Source organism: Harpegnathos saltator, unplaced genomic scaffold, assembly GCF_003227715.2.
Source record: "Harpegnathos saltator strain DR-91 unplaced genomic scaffold, Hsal_v8.6 scaffold51, whole genome shotgun sequence".
NCBI lineage: Eukaryota > Metazoa > Arthropoda > Insecta > Hymenoptera > Formicidae > Harpegnathos > Harpegnathos saltator.
In genome coordinates this window covers 1,272,165-1,299,865 of record NW_020230327.1, presented here as the reverse complement: position 1 = coordinate 1,299,865, position 27,701 = coordinate 1,272,165, and the positions used below count along the sequence as shown (strand labels likewise).

General features: G+C 45.6%; 1 protein-coding gene across 8 annotated transcripts in view; it reads left to right on the top strand.

Annotated features, from left to right (window-relative positions):
- LOC105182170 (uncharacterized) overlaps positions 1-27,701 on the top strand; it is a 110,300-nt gene that overhangs the window by 47,687 nt on the left and 34,912 nt on the right. For 7 of the 8 annotated variants that reach the window (XM_025302751.1, XM_025302754.1, XM_025302753.1 and 4 more), the window contains 2 exons: positions 566-680; positions 22,972-23,096. In XM_025302751.1, coding sequence (XP_025158536.1) covers positions 566-680; positions 22,972-23,096 — 240 coding nt within the window. The remainder of the gene's footprint in view (positions 1-565; positions 681-22,971; positions 23,097-27,701) is intronic. The other variant, XM_019840932.2, reaches the window with a different exon arrangement.

The window sequence follows — 27,701 nt, the reverse complement described above, 5'->3', positions numbered from 1 at the left end:
CCCCTCTTCCTTTTTTTACAACTCGCACAAGCGAAAATTTCGCGCGTAAACGCCGGCCAGGTGGAAATTATGCGCCAAAGCACACTCGCGCCGCACTTTTCACGCTTCCGCAGTCGCGATTCTTTCCGCCCCCCCCTCCCCCTCCCCCTCCCCCCTCCCGTTAGCACGCTGGGGCCGAAGCTATCGAGCGCGAAAATAAGTAGACCGTTCGCCTTTAAGCGAGTGAAATCTCGAAGAATACACTGCAGATTGCAATTATGCAAAAAGCTGTACAATTATGCGATGGTGCAAAAAGCTCGATAATGGCCGGACATTTTGAGAGCAGCTTCCTCGCGGTGTATCGCGCTGCAAACTCTATATACCTTTCCTCCCCTGACCTATGTCGCGTTCTATTCGGCGTTTGCGTCGAAATTATTAATTTTCAAGAATGACAACAGCAATCACGGAGCTGTCGGTTCGAGGGTTTCGCTGATAATGAATTAATTACGCCGCGGCTTACGCGAGATACACACTCGACGCTCTTCTTCGCTGAGTCTGGCTGCTCAATTTCCACCCTTTGTTCCAGACATCCCCACGCCGGCTTGTAGTTACGTGAGGTACAGCAGCCTGGAGGACGTGAGGCCGCAGGAGTTGGGCTTTCGCCAATTAGAATTCACGCCCACGGTCGTCTCAAAAATACGGTAAGGTTGCCCGGCCGTCCGTTCGTTCGTCCGTTCGTTCGTTCGTTCATTCTTTCGTTCTTTCGTTCGCTCCTATAATCACGCCATTGTTAACTCGCTATTAAAAGGGAGGCGCACGCCGGGCGGGTTGTCAAGACGGCTCCTTAAAGGGCTCGAATTTAATTATGCCGGCTCGACGATCCGCGGAGCGGGGTCCTGCTCGCGCAGCGAGCGAGTCTCCTAATTAGCGATGCGGCTGCTGTAGTTGCCCTTCAACCCTTCGCACGCATAATGGAAACTCTCGTCGCGATGCGAAAGGGCGGCTCGGCGTAAAGGGCGAAATTCATTTCGGTACGTGCCGTTTTGCTTACAACGCGAGCTAATTGCGTTCGGTAATCGCGAACGCGCGATCGAATCGGCAAATTCTGCGATCCACGAAGCCGGGAGTCAAGTCGTGACGAGCCAACGAGGCGACGGATTCGAAATTGATTCATCAATCACAGTCGAGTCGACACGGAGTTCTTTTGTGCGCGATGAACGTTTCTGGGGGCTTGAGAGAGAAATTAAAAAATATCTCGACACAAAAATTCCGAGACACAAACGTTCCTCTCGATGGAAAGCTTGAAATGAACGCGAAATACGTAGTAATTTATGCGAGCGTAACATTTATCGTCTATCGGCAATTATTTTTACGCACAATCATTCTCCACCTCATCATGCATAATTATTCAATATAATCCGGTGTATATCTTCTTTCAATTTTCCATTTGATATTACTGATCTGAAAAATATCTGGACGAAGCTGAATAATTTCGAGCGAAATCAAAGATACCCCGTCGGATGGCTCGCTCGCAATTACGAACAAAGTTACTGACTACGAGTAACAAAATTTGTATAAATAAAACGTCCCATCGCGTTTTTCCAATAGAGCACGCTCCGAGAGAAATAAACACGAAATTATTTTTATGCAACGCAATGTGCGTCACGAGAGCGCGCCCACGCGATGTATTTTAATTAGAGCGGCGACACGTGAAACGCGTCGACGTGTTAAGCGTCCGGTATCAATTAACAACTAATTATAGCGCAACATTCGTGACTGGAATCATACGACGCGCTCGATATATTTGCATGTGTAAATTTGCTTTAAAAATGCGGAAAAAAAAGCTTCGATAAACGCCCGGCTTTATCGAAGGGGGGTGCGTACACATCGAGTAACGATTATTTATTCCCTGTCGGTCGGAGGACTCGCGATTCGCCGAATATTATCACGCGATTAATACCGACGAGCGTGAGACGCGAGCTTCAACTCGAGTGGGCAAAGGGACAAAGGGGGGAGGGGAGTGGAAATTAGCTTTTTTGCCGAATCGAGCGTCATCGGCGCTTAGGTTTTCGGTGAGCATGAGCCGCAACGTTCAATACGCGGTAAACGAGATAGAAAGTTAGACGATCCCGCGGAAGTTGGAGCGATCCAGGAATCCAAGTTCAAAGAGCCTGCCGTTATTGTGCGCCGGAGCTTGCGAGAATCGATTTCAGGCTTTCGCTCGGAACCGGTCGTTCCGTTATATAACAAAAGCGCGAATTTAATCGCCCAGCTATCCGTTCGCAATTTACCCTTCGCGCTCCGATCTCCGATCTCGGGACTCGAGGCTCTTGAAAAAAATGTTAACGACCGCCATGAGGGTCGAGAGAGCCCCTCAAGAAATATCCGAGGACTGCGACGAGCCTGTGCAAGTGGAGACGAATGAGAGCCGAGTCGAGTTTCACCCCCCAATTGCCATCTTGCCGCTCAAGGAAATCGAATTCAATTGTACGCGAGGGAGCATAATTAATATCGCCCGGCGATAACAATCTCGCTAATTCGCAAAGCATGCCAGCGGACACCTTGCTCGTTCGGCCCTGATATTCTGTCGTCGCGGTGACGAATATTAACGGAGGAGTTAGCGGCGAACCGGTATCACGTCGTATGCACTCACGCGCGGTCCGTCCTGATACAAAGGGACGCATCCAGTCCATGACGTGCAGTGCACCCAACGGCCCTCCCTGCCTCCTCTCACCCCCCTCTCAGCTCCACTTTCCCTCCGTCCCTCTGTCTCGCGTACGCATACACGTGCAGCTACGCACTCCCTCATTTATCTTCTCTCTCTCTCTCTCTCTCTCTCTCTCCCCCTCTCCCCCTCTCTCTCGCTCGCTCACTTTCGTCATCTCCGTCTCTCTACGTGTGTAACGCGGAGCGGCAATAATTCAGTTACCGGGACAGAGTCGATAGCGTTGCGGCCGGAGAGGCCACTGATGTGGCTTGATTAACGAAAATTCTCCTTACGGATGCGACGGCGTGTTCCCCGTGTGCTCACGTGTGTTGACACGTGTGTGCGAGCGTTTGTCCGGCCGATGTTTACGCGCGGGCTTCGCCGGGAAGCCGCGGGCCAAATTACTCGACGCGACGCGACGCGATGTTATTGAAGGGTCGCTCTTACCCTCGAGGGAAATGCAATTCCCCGTCTCGAGGAAGATTATTATAGCAGGTGATAGGGCGCTGTCAGTGCGCGCGCGCGTCCTCGGACCGTTTGTTTTTCAGCGCGGCCGAGGAAGGTTTGCTAATTTATCGAGTTGCTCCTCGCGCAGCGGATTATCTCGACTGGTTTATTCCTGCGCAAGACGAAAATGACGGTAATACGAAATAAACGTGTAAATTTCTTTCGCCAAAACGCGGGTAAATTACAGCCGAGTTATCTATCCGGTCTGTAAATGCGAATTTGTAGAAGTTACATTCGGGATAAGGAAATGGGGGAGGGGATGGGAGGGGGGTTTGAGCCTTCCGGATGAAAGTAAGCAGATTTATTCGATTATGCTGAAGACGCGGGTGATATTCTACGCACGCCGCGTCTTTGAGAATTTTTTCCCGAGGAACTTGGCATAACTCTGTTACACGAAAGCAATTGTTGTACAACTCGGGGCAACCTCAATGAATTCCTGAAAATTTGGCATAATTCCACGGCGAATTTCCTGGAGAGGGTGAGTTTCGCAAACTCCCGAAACGCGACCGCTCGAAAATCCGAAGTCTCTGGGGAATTTCGGAAAATTGCGGAAAATTCATAAAAAATTCAACTCAAATGTTCACACCGAAACACACCGGAGAAAGAGAGGGCTCGAAAAAACCGCCGGAGTTCCTTGGATTGCGCCCCGGTGCACCGGGGGGGGGGGGATCCTCTCGCGGATGTTCTCGCGGAGTGAATCCCGCGGGAGATGAAGTATCGTCATGCGTCCTGAGGATTTCGCGAGGCGAACGAGATGAGCGGAATGCCGAGCGACTGTCTCACGGAAAATAATCGCGCGCGGAGTCGCCGCCGCGAGTTCGCCAAGTGCCATAAACGTCGGGAGTTGCCGAGTCGCGGCAATTCGCCGCAGGGGCCGACTGTTTTAAACGACAATCGCATTAGTACGGCGTCGGGCGACTGATTGCCGCGGACTTCCCACTCGCTCTTTGATAGTTCCGCGCACCAAGTTTTGGCCGCGGAGCTCTGTCAAAGCCACCGGAACTCCGCGTAAACTCATCCATTCCGGCCGCAAAACTTCCTCGGGAATTGTCGCCGTCGTCGTGCCAAATCGCTGTACCGAAGAACCGCGCCGCGAATGCGAGATGTCGAGGAGCCGGGAATCGACAGGCCGACCGCGGAGATCGGCTTAAGAGATCTGTTTTTAACAACAATTCAACGTGAGGCAAGCCCGACAGACGCGCGACAGGGCTGTCTTTCTTCGCGCGATTAATCGACGGGATCCATCTCTGCTCCCGCAAGCTTAATTAATATAATCCGTTAAAATGATAATCTGACAGGGAGCGGCCTTGACAAAGCCCGTTTACGTAAATGTAATTTCGCATTAACGTAGTCTAATCTGTGGGATATTAACGTACGAACGGATTATACTGAATTATGCATATCGCGCATACATCGCACAAAGAAAGATTCATGAATCTTTGAATTCTTCTATGAGCATCGACGTCCCTTCCCTGGTACAGGCGACGATAAAAATGGGGAAGAATAGAAATTCTAGCAAGGTGCTACTTCCAGAAACATAATTCCACTTCCTTAAGAAGCAATTAATTCCGTCCCCGAAGGAACGATAAAGGACGAGGGTCGGAGGGCAAGCCAGACATTTAAATTAAGTGGCTTCCTTCGAAATTAGATCAGGGAGAATGTTCACCGCGAATGTTTTCCGTCGCCGTGCCTTGACCGGAATATTTCATCTGGATCAATAAGTAAAGTCCACAACAGAATAATAAAATCGACGTCGAGTTTACGATCTTGAAAAATAAACGAGGAGATGCTTTTTATATGAGTGGAGAGAAAGTGAATTCAAAGAGAATAGGTTCGGTCTCCAAATATAATGATTTATTTAAAGTGGATCCTGTGGGAAGTTAAGAGAAGTAAAAATTCTCGCTTCGAAATATTCAAATAACTTACATCATTGTCGCTTTTAATTAAACAAGTTCGCTAATTTCCGCGGAAAATATTTTGTATTTTTTTTTTAAAGCTGTATATGACAAATATGAAGTGAAGCGACTTAACATATTTCGGATCTTCGCCCGTAATCTCTCATTTATTTCTGCTTTTTGTTATGGCTGATCCTTTGTTATGGCCAATATTTGCGCGAATATTCCATAATAGCAACAGTGAGTGGTTTGAATAGTGAAGGTTAATAACTCTAATTTACTGTTAAACTATGAAGGACTATAGTCAATATTTACTACTGTCAGCAATTATGCCTCGATTATGCCTCCATTTCAAGGAAATATTCCGCTCCCCACTGCCTTCGAGCAGTTTGCAATATACATCGTGCTATTATATGTAGAAGTTCAACGAAGTTTAGCTTCTCGTATATATTCTCGCATTTTCCGATATAATTAAAAAAAAAATATTTTTTCATATTTCTTTCTTTTTTTTTTTTGAGATTAGCCTTCGAACGTATAATAATTTTCTCGTGACTTTTCAGACATTTCTTTTTTTCGCAAGGTACACAATTTGCGTTGTTTTCGAAACAGCACATCGAAAATTTAATTATCATATCGCAAACAGATCTCTAGACACACTCGAGCTTCCGCAAATGTTTCGGTTCTATTTCGGCCTCTTGTATAATGCACGAGGGTTGATCGATTATTAATTATCTCTTGATAAATATGGACGTTCGTGCTTCGCAACGCGTGCAGGATAATCTTAGTCATCGAGGAGCAAATCGACACCCTTGTTTCACTTACGCTACATTTATTCGCTATTAGTGATACACGATTTAGTCTCGTCTCCCTCTAGTCCTTTCCGGTCCACGAATTCTCTTACAGTTTCTTCCGCGCTGTCGCCCTAATCTGCTGTGATTTATAACAATATCATCATCGGCGTAGTTTTAAAATATTTCAAATAACGCTCACGGATACTAGAACGAGTTGTAAAGCGCGAGTAATAATATAACAGAAAATACGATAGATATAATTCGTGCGTTGTGATGAATTATGCGTGAGAAAAGTGTCGATCGTAATATTGCTGAATAAACTAAATCCAAATTCGTGGGGAAACTTTATTATCACGAGTCGAATTCCATTATTACGAATCAACGTTATGAGTTGTTGGAAACAACGTTGTGAGTTTGGAAAAGTGTAAAATGCCGTCTTTGGGGACCGACGACGGGGAATTATTTGACTTTGGGCATCATTGCTACATGATGATATTGGACATTAGTCCGAAAGTTCAGTCCTCTGGATTGGCTGGGAACTTTAATTCGATTTCGGAATTCAGATCGATCCCGCGTGCGTTGTCAGTACATTCTTACGAAAATCGAGAAAAACGCGCTACAGGAGCGCAGTTAAAGGCTTCTCCGTTGACGCGGTACGTTCGTACGCACATCGGAATTGCAAATGCAATCACCAAGATAAAAATTGGCTGTCATCTGACGTGGAACGAAAGAGGGAAAGGGACGGAAGAGACGGTGGGTGTCGGCTGGAAGGCCAGGTAGGTGCGCCGGGGGATGGAGAAGGGTCGAAGGGAAAAAAGACGCGCATAAACCGTCAGACGCGGAAATCGATTTCACTTGGCGATTATTTCTCGATCGAGAGACGCCGTCGATGTAATACATTCGAAAACGCATGCAATGACGAAATTACGCGCGAACGAGACGACAAACAGAAATGTACGAAATCACCGCGATCCATTTGAAGTCGTAGGAACGAATTTTCTCTCGTGCTTGACGGGAGGCTTCGGAAATACTGCACCGTTTTGCGTGTTTTACGTTATCAAGTTATTTTAACAGAAAGAAAAAGAAGAGGAAGATACTCGTAACGAGCGGAACGAGTGACATTTTTCATTATGACGCGTTTTTAAATACATGTTCGTTCTTTTCAGCTTACCCACTATCGCATTAAGTCGTACGCCGATAAAAAGCCGTTATGCCGAGGAAAACGGCAAGAGACGGTATTTGCAATAAACGGCGACCTGCTAAATATTCAGATTAATCCGCTTTAATTGGACACATACGTGTCCGATGCGGTCGCCGTCCTTCCCGAAAGCCCGCATAAATAACTCGACTGCGCCATTTCCGTTGCAAAACTAATTTCGCGCCGGCAGAACTCAGGTGGCTCGCAACAAACCGCATGCAACTCTCAGCTTGAATAATTCCTACTTTCGTACAAAAAAAAACCCTCCAAATTTCAAGCGCTTAAAAATACACGCGAACGTGTGAATTATCTTCCCTTTTTGTCTTCGTTACTCGGCTCTCTCTCTCTCTCTCTCTCTCTCTCTCTCTCTCTCTATATATATTCGAACCTAACGAATTATCTGTCTGCGGGGTGTCGCGCAGAGTCGAGCGGAGTCGGGAAAATGCGAAGACGTAACGACGCTCCCTCCGATATCTCGAATCACTTTCCGTCGGGGGTAGAAATATCGGGGGATGATATTATTTCTCGCGATTTTTCAGACCACAGTTTCGAAACTGCGTTACTGCAAACATCCACTTCGAGTCTGTCTATAGAACTGGATTCAGAAATTGCAGTTTTCATTCGCAGCAGTCGAGCAACGTCTTTTCGCCAGCTTCGAAGAACAGCACCTTCGAGCCGCCAACTTTTACCGTGGCGAGGGCTGCGAAAACGGCACAAAGCCCGCAAAGTTTGGACGGATATTCGCCGACGAGGGGACCTCGAGCGCGACTCTTCGCGAATCGATCGAAACCGGGCGAAGATTCGCGAGATAGGCCGACTGCAATTCTAATAATGCGCTTGAGAAAGCGCGTCGTTTTGATGCAACAGGTGATGCGACTTGAAATTGTCAGCGTTTCGTCCGACGATAAAATCAAGCCGTAGGTTACAACGCCGCGGCTGAGAAGCCGCGTGCTCGTTTCTGAAATCGGTCCGCGACGCAATCAGACGTTTCGCTGCCGATATGCATCGCGGTACCAGTTGCGTCTCTCCAGTCTGCGCCTAGAACAGCCGCATATTTATTATTCTGCGCACACGCGCTGTGTGAGAAAATTTGATTCTCTCAGCCTGAAATTCGTAGCTCGTCAAGTATTATTTGTTCTCTTACCTTTCATCTCTCTAATGCTCGCTGCGCTTGTCGAATTTGTTTCGGAAATAATTTCAAACTCCAATTTCGAGGTATTATTTTTTGTCTATTTGTTCTCTCCCTCCCTCCCACTCTCTTTCTCTCTCTCTCTCTCTCTCTCTCTCTCTCTATCTCTCTCTCTCTGTATGTGTGGGTGTGTGTGTGCTACATAAATCAGGCGTAAGTGAAAGGATTAATTTATCGCAGTACCCGCGGAAGATTCCGGCGCCACTCATCATCCGCTTTGCGAACGAGCAGCGGTCCGGAGATAAGATTTTTGGAAATTTATCGAGGTGTCGCGGAATCGCCGCTCGAGCTTTAAGGCTCTCATTTTCGCCGGCACGCTCCGAATCTTATCGAGTAGCGGGGGAAGATCGAGGATCTATCGTGAGCGAATGAAGAAAAAGAAGAGGAAGAAAAAAAAATGTTCGACCAGCAAAATGCAGAGACGCGTAAGCAGCTCCTCTCTCACGCTCTCTCTCTCTCTCTCTCTCTCTCTCTCTCTCTCTCTCTCTCTCTCCTCTCTCATTCTGCCCCTCCCCGCGTCCTTAGACAATTTATCAGGGATTTCGGTTCGAATCCTGCGGGCTATCGTTCCGCGCACACGACCTATATTTTTTACAATTTTTTTCTCCCAGGCCGTTTTTCACGCCGCAAACTCTCGTACGGGGTTTTATCGAATTTATCTCGAAAATAATGCTATATAATTTACCCCGCGACGTGTCGCAAGAACGAAAATAAGCCGCGGCTTATTTTAATGGCTCCTCGAATCTCCGGTTATTAGAATCCTTGTGTTTTACGACTCCGCAAAAGGATCACTCGAGCGTCCACCGTCTATGTGTCGAAGTTTAAGGCTATCGAATCCTCTTTACGGATTCTCGGGCACTTGGACTTTATATTACCAAATTTTTCAGTAGCCCGGGATTGCCGACTTTTAAAATATTTAGCTCTCTGCATGTTCGCAGTTTAATATTCTCCCAATGTAAATATTAGATGTACAACTTTGCTTCCGCTGTTTTCCTATAGATGGCTTTAGCGGTCGATTAGTGGTCGAAATAAATAGATCATAGACGTCATGCAATAAATTTGGGCATCTGTCAACATAACCCCATAGAAACATTAGTCGATTTGTGTCTGCATCATAAAGTTATTCTCGATTGAAAATGTCAGTTTACGAGCCAAATTCTCGTCATTTGCGGGAGGTTATAATTTTCTGCTTCGATATGAAGAAATCTGCGGCTGAGACTCATCGAATGCTCTCAAATACTTATGGTGAGGCCGCTATTAGTGAAGGAACGTGTCGTGAGTGGTTTCAACGCTTCAAGAACGGTGATTTTCACGTCGAAGACCGACATAGCGGTGGAAGAGAGAAGGTTTTCGAAGATGCAGAATTGGAGGCATTACTTAATGAAGACTCGTGTCAAAGTCAGGAAGAATTGGCACGATCATTGGGAGTGACTCAACAAGCAATTTTAAAACGTCTCAAAGACATGGGAATGATTCAGAAGCAAGGAAATTGGGTGCCGTACCGAGTTGAAACCGAGATATGTTGAACGGCGTTTGTTTGCTTGTGAACAGTTGCTTGAAAGGCAAAGACGGAAGGGATTTCTGCATCGCATTGTGATTGGGGACGAAAAATGGGTTCGTTACGATAACCCCAAACGCAGAAAATCATGGGCATATCCCGGCCATGCTTCCACATCGACGGCCAAACCGAATATTCACGGCTCCAAGGTCATGCTCTGTACTTGGTGGGACCAGCTCGGCGTAGTGTATTATGAGCTGTTAAAACCGACTGAAACAATCACAGGCGATCGTTATCGGACGCAATTAATGCGTTTGAGCCGAGCATTGAAAGACAAACGGCCGCAATACGCAACGAGAGACACGATAAAGTGATTTTGCAGCATGACGATGCTCGACCCCATGTTGCGAAAGTGGTCAAGACATACTTGGAAACGTGGAAATGGGAAGTCCTACCCCACCCGCCGTATTCTCCAGACGTTGCTCCCTCTGACTATCACTTGTTTCGATTAATGACACACGGCCTGGTTGACCAGCACTTCCGGTCTTATGAAGAAGTAAGAAATTGGATCGATTCGTGGATCGCTTCAAAAGATGACCGGTTTTTTCAACGCGGGATTCGTACGCTGCCCGAAAGATGGGAGAAAGTATTGGCCAGCGATGGACAATACCTTGAATCATAAATGTATAACCAGTTTTTTACAATAAAGCCTCGAATTTCGGAGAGAAAACGGCGACAGCAAAGTTGTATACCTAATATTAGTCTGAAGAAATATAAAGGGTGTCCCAAAATTCACGCAAGAAGTAATCTTGATAGAAAACAGGTTTATAATTAAAAATTGTAAATTTGTTAATGATCCATAAAGTATACAGTATAGGGTTATGTATGGAATAGCATATCGGGTAAATGGCCTTCACGGCTTTGCTGGCACATATGCGCTCTTTTGTTGAAATTTTCCATGACCGTTTTGCATAAATGTGGCTTCGTTGATATAGCGCTCAATTTCCTCCTTCAAGGCGTGGGTGGTCGTGGGCTTGTTGGCATAAACCTTAGACTTCAAAAAAACCCCAAAAGAAAAAGTCCAACGGCGTTAAATCGTGTATGATCTGGGCGGCCAAATCTGATCACCAAAATGGGAAATTACACGACCAGGAAATGACTCATGCAGTAATTGAATTGTTTCTCGGGCTGTATGGCATGTGGCACCGTCTTGTTGAAACCACATGTCATCCACATCCATATCTTGCAATTTAGGCACAAAAAACTGGATTATCACGTCGCGATAGCGAGCACCATTAACTGTTATTGCCTGACCATTCGTATTTTCGAAGAAGAATGGTCCGATGATGCCTCCAGCTCAAAATCCGCACCAAACAGTGACACGTTGTGGATGCATTTGTTTCTCAACAATCACTCATGGATTTTCTGAATCCCAAATGCGACAATTTTCGTCGATTAACCAAGCTATCAAGATGAAAATGAGCCTCATCGCTGAAGGCTGATTTTGTTCGAAAAATCAGCATCCACTTGTTGTTGTTCCATAATCCATTCAACGAACTCTCTTCACTGTGGCCGTTTACCCGATATGCTATTCCATACACAACCCTACACTGTATACTTTATGAATCAATAAAAAATTTACAATTTTTAATTATAAACCTGTGTTTTCTATCAAAATTACTTCTTGCGTGAATTTTGGGACACCCTTTACATTTGTATTTGTTTTCGAAGGTGTCTCTGTATTTCTCTTTTATATTCTTGTCATTGGGAGTTGAATTTTTCTCAACGTAAGTGATTCCTGTTATCAATTGGTGGTCTAAATTGATTGTAAATTTAGGGACTTGCTACAGCGCTACAACCAACATATTGGACGGCGGGAAGGTTAGTACTCCTTCAAGAGTTCAGGGTAGACCGTAAATTAATATCTTCCCTTGACACGAAGTCCGCCGCAGACATGTCAATAATTCATTGCAAACCACCGAAAACCCTTTCGCGCGCCCTAAGGATGACGAATCGACTGTGTCTAACCGAAGAGAGATTTAATCTCTGGTATAGAACCACGAATCAATAAACCCAAAGCGTTCGTGCGACTCCACAATCTTAGAAAAAAAAGGAAAAATAAGCACAAATGCGGTCAGCGACGACCGGTAAGACTGCAGGATCCAGGCTCTTGGCGGAGTTCTATGGATTCAAAGATCTATGAAGTTCTAAAAATCTCGGGGTTTCCGAGGGCTCGAAATAACCCTCGAAGAAACGCGTCGCGGCACCCCAACGGCCGCTATTCAGCTCGGGGAATAACGGGCGAGGGCGATTTCCAATCTTTGTGTCCTAAAATCGTCCTTGATCCCTCGGCCAGAATCACTGGCGGGAGGAAAGAAGTATAAGGATATAACCTCGTCCGGGAAAACTTCCTCGTTTCTTTCTTCCCCCCCGCGGGTCCTCCCGCCAGCAGTGCCGGCAAGGCGAGTTCCCAAGCCCGGCCGTAGTTTGGATTACAGGCAAAATACGTCGAGACGGAATCCCTTCATCCCTTAATACCGGCTTCGTTCCTTCCTTTGAGCGCTAGCTTCTCGCGAAGATGTCACGGTGCGTGCAGGTTTTACGAGGATGAAAAAGATCAGGAATGGTCAAAGATTAGCATAGAGCAGGATTATCTCAGAAAAATTCCACTCTAATCACTTAAGATGCTTTCTCAATGGATCCGTAATGTTAAAAAACGGACGATTGTTGTGTTGAACTCAAGCTAGTTAAACGTTGAGCACTATTCTTTGAAATAGTTTAGCTTCTTATAGTTTTGTATAGATTGTATGGCACTGCGACTCAAAAGCTCCTCGGTCGTTCATTTGTTGCTTTAAAAATGTGTGTCAAGTTCAAACTCGATGGGGATGGAGGTGAACGTTGCAAATAATTAAGCAACACGGGTGCCGGGTGATGGTGGACCTGTCCTTGGCAAGCGAACGAGGGGTTGAAGAATGGACTCGTGAAATTTCGTGGTTTCCATCCACCTTGCCATTTCGCCATCCCCCCGTCCTTTTCGCATTTTACTCCGTGTTGGAGGCAGGAATAAACTCCCGTTGAGAAGATAAAGAGTCGGCCGTCTGCATCGAAAAAGAAGGACGCGGGAGGAGGGGGGGGGAGGGACGTGAGCTGTGAGAAAAAGAACGAAAATAGATCGGGGTTTATCTATATAAACACTGCTGGCTTATGAACCAAGGCCGTTTTCTCTTCATCTTATTGCTCATCAATATAGATTATTTCTCAATCTCTGAAACAACCGACGAAAGCGTCTTCGTTACTAGCGGCGGCAATCTTATTTAAAGGAAGAGAGTGCATATCTCGTCTTTTATTCCTGAATTACCTTGCCAATTATTTTCAGCCAAGGGAAGAGCGAAATCGGATGTCGTTATCGTAACAGAGCCGCGATCCAGAGAGAGAGAGAGAGAGAGAGAGAGAGAGAGAGAAGGAGAGGAGAAATCTTCTTGAAAATTTTGTTTAATATTGTAGGGAACAAAATGCTCACACTCCTCTCTCGGAGGAGAATGGATAAAATTCAGCAGAGGAGACAAAATGCTCGCGACGATGTGAGGTGAAGAAAAAGAAATTTTAACAGACGCCAGTGGGACGTTGATGCACTCGTCATTACTTGCTAACTCGTTACTTATTCGATCTCAGATACGCGTTACACCAACCTCAGGTGACTGTTAAATTAATTTAACTTCACACTACCATTCGCGTGTCGCCCCATATCGAGCTTTAATACTCGGAATTCTGCCCTCTACGTTTTCAACGCGAGTTTCGAGGACCTCCCCTCCGCTCCCCGGAAACTTCGCCTCCGTGATAATGGCGCCTCGCGACTCGCTCGACTCTTTCCCGGCCGAAAATAATTCAGTGATCGTGAGGCGTTGAGGCGTCGCGACGGATGAAATCCCGCTGAGAGAACGACTGAAGGGGGAGAGGAGGCTGCAGGGGGCGAAATGGGGGAGGGGAGACAGCGGGGAGTTCTCAGTGAAGCCGTTCGCCATTCTTCCAGATGGCTATTCAGCTACATGTTAAATGGTGGTGTGCCATCCTCTCTCGCACCCCTTGACGCCCGGGACTCATCATTTGTCCCATTCCGCACCCCCACGACGTCCTCCTTTCGCTCCGTCTCGCAGCGACGAGCTGTTCCCTCCCGTCGCTTCGCGGTGGCCATCTTGCCGCCCTTTTCTCCGTCTCTATTGTTGCCGGCCCTTCATTGTCTCCCGTCGACGTAACTCGCTCGACCGGCACACGCTCGCATTCTCCGCCCGAGCCGGAAGCGGAAATGCTGGGGGCGCGTCTGCTCGCATTCCACACGCTCGTCCATCCGCCAGAAAGAAATGCACGAAAATTGCGAGCGAGGTCGAGCTTGAATGCTTGAACGCTGAATGCACCGTCGGCAGTGATTAAAATGTCGCCACTGATTAACCCGGGGATGGCTGAACGAACGGTCCCTTCAAATCCGAAAAATGTAGCGGAAAACATTTATATGTCAGTGTTACATCTGATAACTGATTTTAAAACAGAGAAGAGAGAGAGAGAGAGAGAGTACGTGTTTTCCGATGGATCTGGAATTGCTTTCTCCATGGCGGGAGTTTCGCGCGGTATTGCGCGTATATTTCCAGACATTTTTAATATTCATTATAACTATATACAGGGTGTCTATAAAGTATCGGGACGGCGAAATATCTGGAAAACTAAGTATTTTGGAAAAAAAAAATGTTTCAGACAAAAGTTGTATGGTTTCAAGAGGAACATAAAATAAAAATATATCATTTTGTTTACAGATGGCGCTACTTTCGAGATATTCACTGATTGTTGTACTTTTTTTAAACGAAAATCCCAATTTTCTATTGTATTATCTCTTTCTATCAAATAATTTTGACAACTTTCGCCTGAAACATTTTTTTATTTGTCTAATACCTTTTGAGATATTTAAGGAAAACTTTTCCAACGTTCAATTTACGATATCTCGCTAACTATTTGTCGGAAAAAAGTGATAGACATTTTTACTCTGTTTGGTCTCAAGAATATGTTGTTACAATTACTACCCTGACTGTTGTTAATTTGATGATTTTGGAATTTTGCAAAGGTCGATAAGAAAAGTAACGATCACTGAATATCTCGAAAGTAGCGCTATCTGTAAATAAAATAATATCGTTGCCTTATGTCCTCCTTCAGACCAGACAACTTTTATCTGAAACGTTTCTTTCTAAAATGCTTAATTTTCGAGATATTTCGCCGTCCCTGTATTTTTTATACACCCTGTATATTCTTGCAATTGATCCATAAAATCTACCTTATACGAAATGAAACGTAAAAATAGGACAGAGAGAAATCAGTAAATATCTCGTACACTGGTACGCAACATGATTGTCGAGAATTCTTTGACTTTGAAAGCCTCCGTAATTGTAGGCTTCTCACAAAATTTCGCTCACGAACATTTCGTAACACGCGGATAACGAAATTTCGGTAATTTAATACAACGCAGAGCGCCGCGATACACGTTTTACAAATGAAATGGAAACATTTTTCTCTTTAACACTCTACCGTTAGCTAAATAAATATATTATCACGTTTTTGTCGTCTGACCACATTTGTCTGTTTCCACTCTCCCCGCGCGTATAAAATATCGCCGAGTAATCGCGCGCGTAAAAACGGCATGCTCGACACACGAATAAGGGCAAAATTCACGGATGAATTACATGGCGCCAGCCGAACGTTTGGAATTCTCGTTTATCAAATGCGTGACGTCTTTAGCCGCTTAAATTAAACGAGCCCGATGTAACTACTCCGAATACGAACATTTATCTTCGTACGGCAACCGGTTCCCCTGTTTCTAGACGTGCCTTTAGATGCCCCTCGTGATACTCGTTTTTCGTTACGTCACACGAAATTTCTTCTCTTCTATCAGTACAATTCCTAATGATCTCGATATTGGTCTCATCTAAAGCGACATGAGGGAGATGATTTCCTCAACCCTTTGGCGGACTACTTTATCGCCTTAGAATCGGGCGGAAAAAATATCTCTCTCTCTCTCTCTCTCTCTCTCTCTCTCTCTCTCTATCTCTCCCTCTCTCTTTCGCGCGCGCGCGCAGGATGTCGCTGAACTTTTCAATGCTTGGACGAGATCGAAAGGAATTTCGCAGAGTTTTCAAAACGGCGCGAACGGCGTTTCTAGTGTGAAAAAGAGTTAGAGCGTGAAAAAGAGATAAAGGAATCAGACAAATGGAGGGCATTTTATGCAAATTAATAATGGCGCGCAACCGACGCTTGACGTTTGCTTCGGTTTCTTCGTACTCCCGAGCATCAAAGACTTAGTTTAATTAGAAGCGTCTGCAGGAAAAGCGACGGGGGGCGCTTCAAAGCGCGGCCATAATCCGCGCGTTAACGAGCCCGGCGCACTAAAATCGTTACTTTGACGCATCGCAATTATTTATTGTGACGAGAGTCCGCTAAATTGGCTTCTTGCGATCTCCGGCGGAAGACACCATGATCAAAGCGCGCATTTACTTTAATTAGCCGTCGGGGTCGGGCTCCGCTGCGTCTTCTTCTCGAAGGAATTAGCGCGACGCCGGGATGCCATGCGTGTATTTGCGCCGAAAATGCAGATAACGGGAAGCGATTGTGTCAGCTCGAGGGGGGAGGGGCGACGCGTTTTTTCAGATTCGCGAGCATCCCGGAGTCGCACTCGGGGAATTAGCTGCCGTAATTAATTATTGATAAAAGCCGACGCGCGTCAAGTCGCATCGAGAATGAAGACCGATCGCGGGGCATATTTCTCTCCCCTTTTTTCCCCTTATAGCCGCGCCCGCGAGGTGAGACGGCTCGCTCGAATTTCACGAGCTAACGCCCGCGCGACAATGAATCGAGGTGTTTTATTGCGCCGGCGCGAGGGGGATTTTCAAGGGTAAAATGGGGCATTCCTTTGAAAGTACTTTTCAAGCGGAAAGCGGCGGTATTATGAGCTAAAGGTCAATAATTCGGGGAAGATGCGCGACGCGACACCGAGCGAAGTGGCACTCTCGCGAAATCCGAGCTGCGATCCTCGCGTGTCAGTGCCGCAGCGCGTCGCGTCTTCTGAAATTTCATGCCGAAATGTAAGACGCTGTAAGCTGGGCTAACGCACGGCTGGATACACGTTAGCGCGAGCGTCCCGCGGTGCGAAACGACTTGATCGAAAATGTCAGGGAATTTCCGCGGTAATTAGAACCTTGAGAAACGCATCCCCTCCAAGCGCCGTGTGTCCGCCGTGTTCTCCAATTGTCCGCTGACTCGAAAGAAAAGAAGTATTCTCAACTCATTCATCGGATTATTCCCGAGGCGTATTTCCAATACGGTCGTCAGCTCAAAATCATTAGCCTCGGAGCGAAAAATTCCGAGAGCCGAGAGCTCAGTCCAAGTCGGCGCGCCTTCCCTTTCCTCGGCTTTCTGCGCCCCTTTAAGCGGCAAAAACCGGCGGCACACCGGCCGCAGATTCCGGATGAAATGGAAGAAGCGCAGAGGCTGAAATGCCGCGCGCGAGCCTGTTAATGTCGCGCAAAAATTGAACGCGGGGCGGAAGGAACGAGGAGAAGGGCGGCGGCGCCGAGGCGGAGGGAGGGAGGGAGGGAGGGAGGGAGGGTTAACGAAGTGTCGCCGCGCGAATAACAATCGCGGCGCGATTTCACGCGATATCGAATGCACGCGGCCGATACATCGGCGGGTTCGACCGGGCCGCGAATGCAATCGGGATGGCACGAGCGGCGTTTAAAGTAGCGCGTAATAAAATAAATCGAGCATGGCGATTAATTCGCAGCGGGGTTATTATAGAAGCAGGAGGCGTCGTCGTAAATAACAATAAAACTCTATTAATGTGGTAGCACCGGTAGTTACCCCGGCCTGGCGACGAGCCAGAAACATACCGTGCCGGCTATTCACCCCGCGAAATACACGCCGCCCTACCTATCCACCCCCTTCCGCCTCGGCATATCCCCCTACTGCCGGGGGGGAGGGGGGGTGGATGACGGCGGACGCGAGCGCGCGGGGGGATGCATTTGCATACCAACCCTGCGTCCGTATGTAACGCAGAACGGTTATGCGGCATTACGCACCGGGGTAGCACTCCGAAACCGGTCAATGGCGTCGCATCGCCAGCCGGCCGCACGTCAAATTGTCCGAATTGGTCCAAAGCAAACGCTAGGATGCTTGCGGCCGACGATGTAAAGCGCATTAACTGTCATAAATGCCCGGCCGCTATCGGACGCGCATTTTTCTGACAGAACGCACCGACGTCGCGCCGTCGGCCGGGCATTATCCGTGAATCAAAAGTGCCTCTGCCGGCTCGATAAAGGGCCGGCGTCGGACGGGAACCCGCAATTAACGTTTAACAGGTCGCACCGTAAATGGGAACTTACGGATCGAGATCATCGTCCGTGTCGAATGGACGAGTGATCCGAGTGATGACGTATTTTTCGCTCGTGGTCTCAGATTATTTGCGAGAGTCTTGCTTTGCGAGTCGCTAGCGCGCGCTCTGAGAAAAAAGGTTTGGTTGGGTTGACAAAGCAACGGTAACCGCAACGAATAGTTTGTTAATGCGGGACAACAAATAACTTCGTTGTGGTAACAAATGATTTGTCGCTTTAACCAACGATTTTACAACGGGAACAAATGGTATTGTTGTGTTAGTCCGGCAAATCACCAATTTTTTTTATTTATTGGCAATACGGAATATGAGCAAAGGTTAGAAATTATGCATAAGCAAATCAGTTGTGTTAACTCTTTCTTACCAACGCATAATATACAGCAAAATACGTAAAATACTTGATGAAAGCACATATGCAGTGCTGCACTAGCGCGTATCATAATCACCATAAGATAATTCAAATGTAGCTCCATTGCATCTAATCGAACATTGGTAGAGAAGGCTTCACAAAATAATAATTCTGTGTGTGTGTTTTACAGAAATTCGGAAAAGGAAATAAAGCAATACATTATTACGTTACTTTTTATTTTTAGCACGACACATGACGTAAAATTAACGAGCTATTAGATAAAATTAAATAAGGTTAAGAGGGATATATGATACGTACATACAAAGGCTCATACTGCAAACGTACTTTTATCAATAAAAAAGTCTGTAAAAATGGTTCGTAGCTACTTGAAAAAGCTTATAAATCTCTCTTTCAGAGATGCTTTTATCTATATATGAGAATTCAGAATATGTAGATCACGAAAAGGTCACGTACATGTACGTATTACGTTATTACGAAGTTTTGCTGCTATTCTTTTTGCTGGAAGTTGCACAGCCAACAAACATATATGATTTGCATCCTCAGCAATCTATACTTGTTAAAATTACAAATAACCAAAAATGATCTGTTGCGCTAATTGTTTAATCTGTTCTCCGTACAATTGTCAAACAGCTAGAGACGTGCGAATCAAGAATTTTTACGTCGAATCAAATCGAATCGAATCTCATTTTTTAAATTCGAATTCGAATCGAATCATTAAAAAATTTAACATAACTATTAAACATGTAAATAATGGTGGAAGATTTTAATATGAAAGGGAATATTGATATCGCAATATTATGTTAAAGTTAAAAAACATATATTTAAATATTTAAAGTAATTTATAATCAAGTTATTAATTACAAGTGAAGTTAATTATAAGTTAAGGGTTCAAACATGCCTAGATGGCCCGTTTTGTAGCTGATGCGCGCAAACGCTAATGTATTTGACTCGTATTCGAATCTTCGCGATTCGAAATTTTTAAATTATTCGGATTCGAATCATGGGGATTCGAATCGAGTCGAATTACATTAGATTTGATTAGATTAGATTCGATTCGAATTCGAATAGGTCGCGCATCTCTACGAACAGCAAACGTTGAGTTGGCATGACAACAGAAATCTTTTTTGCAGTACGCGATATACGCGTCCTTGCACTATTTCGCAATATTTTTGCAATAATTGCATTATTTTTTACTCGTGAGTAGCCTCAGTATGTCTCACAGGTGCACTAATTTCCCCGTTATTTTCCTCCGCTCCTTGAAACGATTTTTCTTTCATTAGTACTTGGCTGGCAGACCAGGTTAAGAAAAAACAGTGAAGAACACATTGACAAATATTAGGATGGATGAAAAATCTCGAGAATCCGTATAGCAACGACGATACGTTGTAGTATCTAAACGTGTATCTATTGGATGTAAATATTGCGACCAACGGAAAGTTAGTAGCGAGATGACGTTTGTGACATTCACGAAATATGTAAGCTGTACCTTAATACTGGCCGTGTAACAAGTACATTCGTAATATCGAAGCACATTTTCCGCGTAATCTGCGGGCGCGTATCCTAGCAGTGAAAATAAAATATCCTTTACAACGCTGGGAGGTTGTAATATTTCGATAGAAACGATTGGGCGCCAGAAATTTACATTTCAATAGGATTTCGGGAGTGTGTATGTGGCTGCTTAAATATTAAAAATATTTCAACAATTTATCGAAGAGAAGGGGAGAGAGGGAGAAGGAGGGAGAGAATGAATCCGTCTGAAAAAGTTGATTTAAGGCGCGATGGGCGGGAGAGGGACGGAGAGGGACAGAAAAAGGATCGCTGGGTCATCGGCTGGATAATCCATCCTCGGCCCCTCGAGCGAGCGTTTGTTTTCTCTCGATTGCTATCGAATCGAGGTGGAAACGATATTTGTCGCCAGGGCGGCCTACTCGAAAAGAAACTTTCCTCTATTCCGTCTCCGAAGCAGCCTGACGATGTTCTGATCCTGGGAAGCCTCGGTGATTTCTTCTCGCGTATCTCGCGACAAACTTAATCGCGTCTTAACCGCGTTCGGCGAATCCCGGCGACCACCGCGAGTACAAAACCGCCATATCGACGCGACAGGATTCGCAGTTCAAGAGTTCAAACACCTCCCGGAGCCCGATAATCCCTCGGCCGCTGTCGTTAATGCATACACGAGCGAAAAACAAATCATCGGCGCTCGCGTAATGCTCGGACGCGCTTCTGCAAAGGTTATTTTGAGATCATTTCAGCGCCGAAATTAATTGAATCGAACGGCAAGTCGAGCCAAGAGCGATATTTCTCAAAAACGCTCGGGGAAATTATTCGAATCCAAACTCGAGGTCGCGCCAGCCTGCAGTTTCGCAATTTCCAATCTCCGAATTTTAATCTCAGATCTCGACCGAGCGATCCGCTCCCAAGTTCTCCCGAGTTCTCTCCGACAAATTCGATAAAACCGTTATTGAAGTACTTCCAGCATATTTTTCCCAGCGCGCGGGAGGTTAACGCTTCAAAGATCCAGCCAGCGATATATTTGCGTATATTCCGCGGATTTCCACGGACTCTTCCGCGTAATATTCTTCCCGAGAATTCGGATTCAAGCGTACAGAGGCCCACCGATGTCGTTATCGATCTCGCCGGGGTGAGCCGGGGGGGGGGAGGGGAGGGCGAAACACGTGAGGAAGAGGCCCGCGAAAAAAGAGGTGAGGCCACGCGCGCGCGCGCGTCTTGCGCGAGGCGACTTCTCGATTTCGCTCGTCCCGCTCGAGCAATGCGCTTTATTACGGCTAAACAGGCTGACCGAGCAGTATATTACCGCAGGACGGCTCTGATTTATCGCTAGGCGAGCCTGCCAACCCTCTGCCCAATATCCATACCCGGCCCCATCGGCGAGCAACGCCCGAGAGCGTCTCTCCTTCCCTTCAGCCTGGCCGCGTCGACGTGTAGCTTTTCCTCGCCGCCGGTCGAAACTATTAATTTCCATCTCCCGCGACGGCCGCCGCCGTATAATTCGATTCTGCGGAATTACCGCGCGGGACGGGACGGGACGGGAGCGTGAGATGCCGCGCAGTTGCTCCGCGTTGCATGCGGCGAGCGAAAGTTTCCAGCTCCAGCAGATTTCCCGACCGGAACCTCCAGCGCACCGGTGCGGCGGCGCGGCTTCTGAAAACGGACCCGATATCTCGGATTCCGGACTTCCGCGAGCGGCCGCGTCGAATCTGCGAAAAGCAACTCGGCCGAGACGTCAGACGCTCCCCAAATCGCGTTCTAATCGAGCGTGAGTGTCCCGATCGTCGATATACAGCTCCTTAAGCGAGCGGCTACGAGCGATGAGCCGCGCCATGAAATTGCCGCGCGAGATCAAGACTTAAACGTCGGAGCAGGTCGATAGGTGGGCCGGTGCGCGCCGTTACCCGGCATGGCCCATTTACCCCGATAGCTACGAATACGTGTATTACACTGCGGCTTCGAAACTCACCCCGCCACATCGCGGGCGGCGGCGGCGGCGGCGGTGGCGGCCGCCCTCCACCTGCAAACGACAATCCTTCCCAACGTAGCGACTCGCGTTCCTCCAACGATACAGGCGAGCTTATGACTGCGCCGGGGGTTGGGGGTGGCGCGGAGAGGGTGCGGCGCGGCAGGAATTTCATGAAACGTTTCATGGCTCGCGGGGCGGCGCGGCGGGAGGGTGATGTAAACGCTGTCTATCAGCGAGTTTCCAGGTGTAAAACGTGCTCGATATTCGTCAACGCGCTTGCATCATTTCGCACGGAAGAAGTTCCAGTTGGACATGCATTTTCTCGAGCCGGAGACGAATTCAAGAATTCGCTCTCTTTTCTCGGAGTAAAGAGGAGAATTTGTCCGTAACAACGAGACGCGCGCATATCGATCGAATTGTGAGAGAGCGGCTAGTTTTTAATAAATCGGGAAACCATCTCGACGTGCGGTTGAAGTTGACTCTGTTGTGCGCGCACAACATCGGGGAAACGGGAGTTAAATGAAGCAAGTCGATCGTGATGTTTAGATCGCGCCGTCTTCGCGACGTCCGCGAGATACTTTTAGACATCGCCATTTCCTCGTCGTTTCCGCGATCGACCCGCGATTTTTATTCGTCGTTCGACGCGCTCGCGAGAATAGTAAGACATAAAGTCGCACTTCACCACCCTAATAAGGCTGCTATAAATTGCTATCGATTTGAAGGCTGGCGTCGCGGCGACGGGCTGCTTGGGATGTACCGAGTATCGCTTTTTTCTCCTCTCTTTTTCCCTCCGGAAAAGCCGCGCGATGAGAGAATGTTTAAAAATAATGCGCTTGAAACGCGCGACCGTCGGCGTCGAGGTTGCGGACGACAAGCGAAGCGTCGTCTGCTTCTTCATCCTTAACGGACTATATGAAGCGTGTCCTTGTTGTTTCAGCATCTCCGCACCGTTCCAAGTGGCGGCCGTGATCCTGATCCTCGCCGCGACAGTGTCAGCTTTGATCGGCCACTGTAATTCTGATCACAGGACTCTCGTGGCCTGCGGACTCTTCCTCTTGAGCGGTAAATAACTCTTTTCCAACTTCTTTAATCATTTGCTCTGAACTTTATTTACGGCCTTTTCTCTCGTGCGATGTCGAACGGTCCAGACCCTAGCGCTTTTTTCACGACTGCTATCTCGATTGAACACGGCGAACAGTTCGCGCTTAATTCGATCGATGCGTACGCGCTTAATTATAAAACACTTCTAATAACCTCTAGTGATAGTAATAATCAGTGATGGGATGTTATTTCATTATCTGTTATTGAACTGTTATTGAACTGTTATTAAGCAATAATTTTAATAATAGTTATCAAATTTTTAAAATAACAGTTAACGGACTAAACGGTTATTTTCATAAAATCATAATTTTACAAGAGCAGTAATGTTTAAAGTACGAAATTACTGCTTGCTGATTAATGTCACGTTCCGATACAAGCATCAATACTGAAAATCTATAGGTGACTTAAATAAATCTATACGTGACTTAAACTGTAGATTTTCAATGCTAAGGCCAATATTTATGGTCGGATTTTACTTTTCTTAAACAGCAATATGAAATGGATAGCTGAATAAAATAAGAAAATTTATATATATTTAAATGCACTACTGCTACTATTATTCTGCAGGCCATTAAATAAAGCATTAATAATACTATTTTTTTATTTTTTGAGAAATAAAAATGAAATAGCCCGTATTATTTTGGTACTTTTTAAAAATTTCTATTAGTCTCGTTTTTCTCTAACGTTTCAATTATAAAAATCAATTAAAAAAGATTATCTCCTAAAGTAGCGGGATGACGTTTTAATGATATTAATAACGTCATCTTGCTACTTTGGCATTATTATATTATTATTATTTTGTTCATAAATTTCTAACAGAGAAATATATAAATATATATATAAATATATTTATATATATATATATATATATATAAATTACATAATATCGTTTATGTTTATTGAACTCAATATTATATTAGGTGTGTGAATTAATTCGGTCCATCTGGCGGCCAATTGCTGTACTATGTAATTTTCTAACTTTTAATGTCTGCAAAAGGTTTTATTTTTTAGTTTTGATATCTGGCAATAATATTCAGTTGATAAACGTTTGGGTTTGTAACAATAACATCGTTTTTATCTGAATCGAAAATGTCGAAATTCGAGCCAAAAAAGCATCATTTTCGGGAAGTTCTCATTTTCTGTTTTCATTTGAAGAAAACAGCCGCTGAAGCTCATCGAATGCTCGCAGAAGCTTATAGTAAAAGTGCTCCCACCGATAAATCATGCAGAGAATGGTTTCGACGTTTCAAAAGTGATGATTTCAGTGTCGATGACAAACCTCGTCCAGGTTAGCCGAAGAAGTTCGAGGACGAGGAATTGCAGGCGCTAATCAATGAAGATCCGTGTCAATCGCAACAGGAGTTCGCGCAATTGTTGAATGTTGATCGATCAACAACTTCTGTGCGTTTGGCAGCCATGGGAAAGATTTAAAAAGAAGGAAGATGGGTGCCATACGAACTGAAAGAAAGAGACATCGAGAGGCGAAAAGCCATGTCTGACATCTTGCTTGCCAGGCAAAAAAGAAAAGGTTTCTTGCATCGTATCGTGACTGCAGACGAAAAGTGGATATATTTCGATAATCCCAAACGAAGGAAATCCATTAGCGACCCAGGGAAACCATCCACATCGATACCAAAGCGGAATAATCACGGCAAAAAAGTAATGCTTTGTATATGATGGGACCAGAAGAGTGTAATGTATCATGAAGTATTAAAACAGAGTCAAACCATCACTGCTGAACTTTACCAACAACAATTGATCCGTTTAAACAACGCATTGAAGAATAAGCGGCCGGAATATGCAAAGAGATACGACAAAGTGATCTTTCAGCACGATACACGCTCGGCCACATGTTGGAAAGATTGTGAAGGCCACCTTGGAAGCACTTGGCTGGGACGTTTTACCTCACCCACCGTATTCACCGGACATTGCTCCATCCGATTATCACTTGTTCGATCGATGGGCTTTCGAACCAGCACTTCAACAATTATGAAGAAATAGAGAAATGGCTCGATGAATGGATCGCTTCGAAGGACGAGTTGTTTTTCCGTCACGGAATGCAACAACCGCCAGACAGATGGGAAAAATAATAGCAAGCGATGGCAAATACTTTGATTAGTGTACTTTTCATGTTTTTTTCATACTAAAGTCTTTTTTTGGAAGAAAAAAAGGGACTAAATTAATTCACACACCTAATAGTAAGTTACTAGTAATCGTTTAACCAAATAATTGGTTCAAATAACCGGTTATTTTAAAATAACAGTAACTGTTATAAAAATAACCGTTTAGCTCATCACTCGTAATAATTCACCTAAAAACGAGTATTCTATTTATAAAGTGAGTTTTTCTCATAATCTTATATTCTAAGCGAAGCCTTTTAGGAAGGGGATTCCTCTTTCGATGAAGCGATTAAAGTGAACCATTTATCTAAAATTTACTAGATATTATTTTAACTGTTTTCCTCTTATTTCAAGAGGATTTCCTCTTATCTCAATTAATTTTCCTCTTATATGAGGAGGAATATATTAATTTGAATGTCTGCTTCTTTTGTTCAGTCATGTTTTACCTTCAGACATGAACGAAAAGATAACCTTATGGACTCATATGCTCATGGCTCAGAATATTTGGAACGCTTGTTAAAAAGGGTATGTGTGTTGCTGTAACATATAACGAAGATAATTTATACCAAAATTGGTCAAATACAGTTTATAATCTATTGCAAGAAGTTGAATGATATATTCTTTCTTTTAACTTTTTCATACAATTTCACACAATTGGTTATAATGAACGTCTTTGTAGCTATAAAATCCACAACGAAATCCATAACTGATTGGAAATTTATTTGTTACGATGATCTTATTTCATTCGTGCCTACTTATTATAGAACTGGAGCCAGAAGTGCACATATATTACTTTTTGCTATATATTATAATAAGTTTTTTCAAATTAATCAGTACCATAAGAGTGAAGTACAGTAAGAATAAATAATAATCCTCTTAACAAAAGGTTAAATAATCTGTGTATAAGAAGAAATTTATATTAAAAGTCAATGAGATTTGTATTACACACATAATTCCTCTAACTTTAAGAACAACAATGTGTTTATAATATTTTCTTCTTAATTTAGGAGGAATCCTCTTGAGGCCATATATAAGAGTAAAATCCTCTAAAATTTAGATGATTTCGCTTGTGGTGAAGTTGCTCTTTTTTGGCTGTTAATCTCTTTTAATTAAATTTAACTTCGAAGCGCCGCTGAATTTGATTGATATGCGGAAGGAACGACAATTGCCCGGCTATTAGCGACGAGGAATTTAATTCTGACGCGGGATGGCAGTGCGTTAAATGCAGCGGTCGAACAGAACTCGGGAGTGTGCAAGGGAGCCCGAGGCTTCTCTTTCTCGTCGATCTCGCGGTTCCTTCGCTCCGCCGTACGACGTACCACCATTCTTCACGCTCCATCGCGTCGTATAAACGGTCGGCCGAAGATCAAGAAAGTGAACTCTCGATTCGTGTCCATTGTCCGGCCGACGTGGATCTCGCTATTGTTAAAACCCACGTGATCTACCAGGCGTGCGAGCGAGCGAGCGAGCGAGCGAGTACCGTTTAAATCACGCGAGTCGCTCAATTCGTGTCGAGGAGATCGAGGATCGCATTGTTGGCTTCTCGCTGGCGAAAGTGTACTTGATACACTGGCGAGAGTCAACCAGCCTAACGTGACCGGGGAACGAACCACTTCTGTCTCAGCGCCCGTCCGTTCTTCCTGCTCGGCGGAAAACTACTCTTTCTCGGCTGCATTCTTTTAGTCCTCCTGACCTTTGATCTTTTCGCTTTTCGCGCCAGCACACGCTCCGGGGAGGCGCGGTAATACCGGGAGAGGCAGTAATCCTGTAAGGAGGAAATTGCAAGAGCCCGAAGGAACATCAGTTGCGCCCCATCGGTGTACAAAGGCATAATGAACCTCTTTGTTATCATTTTGAGTCTGTCTTCTCGGGCGAGTGTCGCTTCTACTTTGCCGGCGAGACTCGATTCGCCTCCGCGACGAGGAGGGTGAAAATGATCGATGCACCTCTCGCAGTGCCGGGATCCCGCGGATTACCGCCGCAAAATCGGTGCGCGCAGCGACCTAAACGCGTCGCCAGGAACCCCAGCGATGCTTTCCCATTTCCAACCCTTTCAGCCCTCGTATATTTAGCCCTTCCCTCGGGTCCCTCTCCTGCCTTTCCTGCCTTTTTCTCACGGATAATCCGACAGGTAAGTCGATATGCGCGCGTGATTTCAACGAAATCGAAATTCGGCTGAGGGATGCGCGGTGATAGCGAGCGGGAGTGAGAAAAGGCCGGTAATATCGCACGGCGGAGTCGAATTGATTTCTTCAGTCGCGACAGCGTGGGGGAGGTGGGTTCAACATTTTAATAAAAACCACCCACGGTTTTGTCGTCGACGTCGATGAAGGGTAGCGCCGCATATATGAGGGAGTAGCGGCGTCATGTGGACGACGCCCTCTGCCAGGTACTGCCGAGCGGGAAAAGTCTTTCTCGGGAAAAGTCTTTCTCATGGTTATTTCCT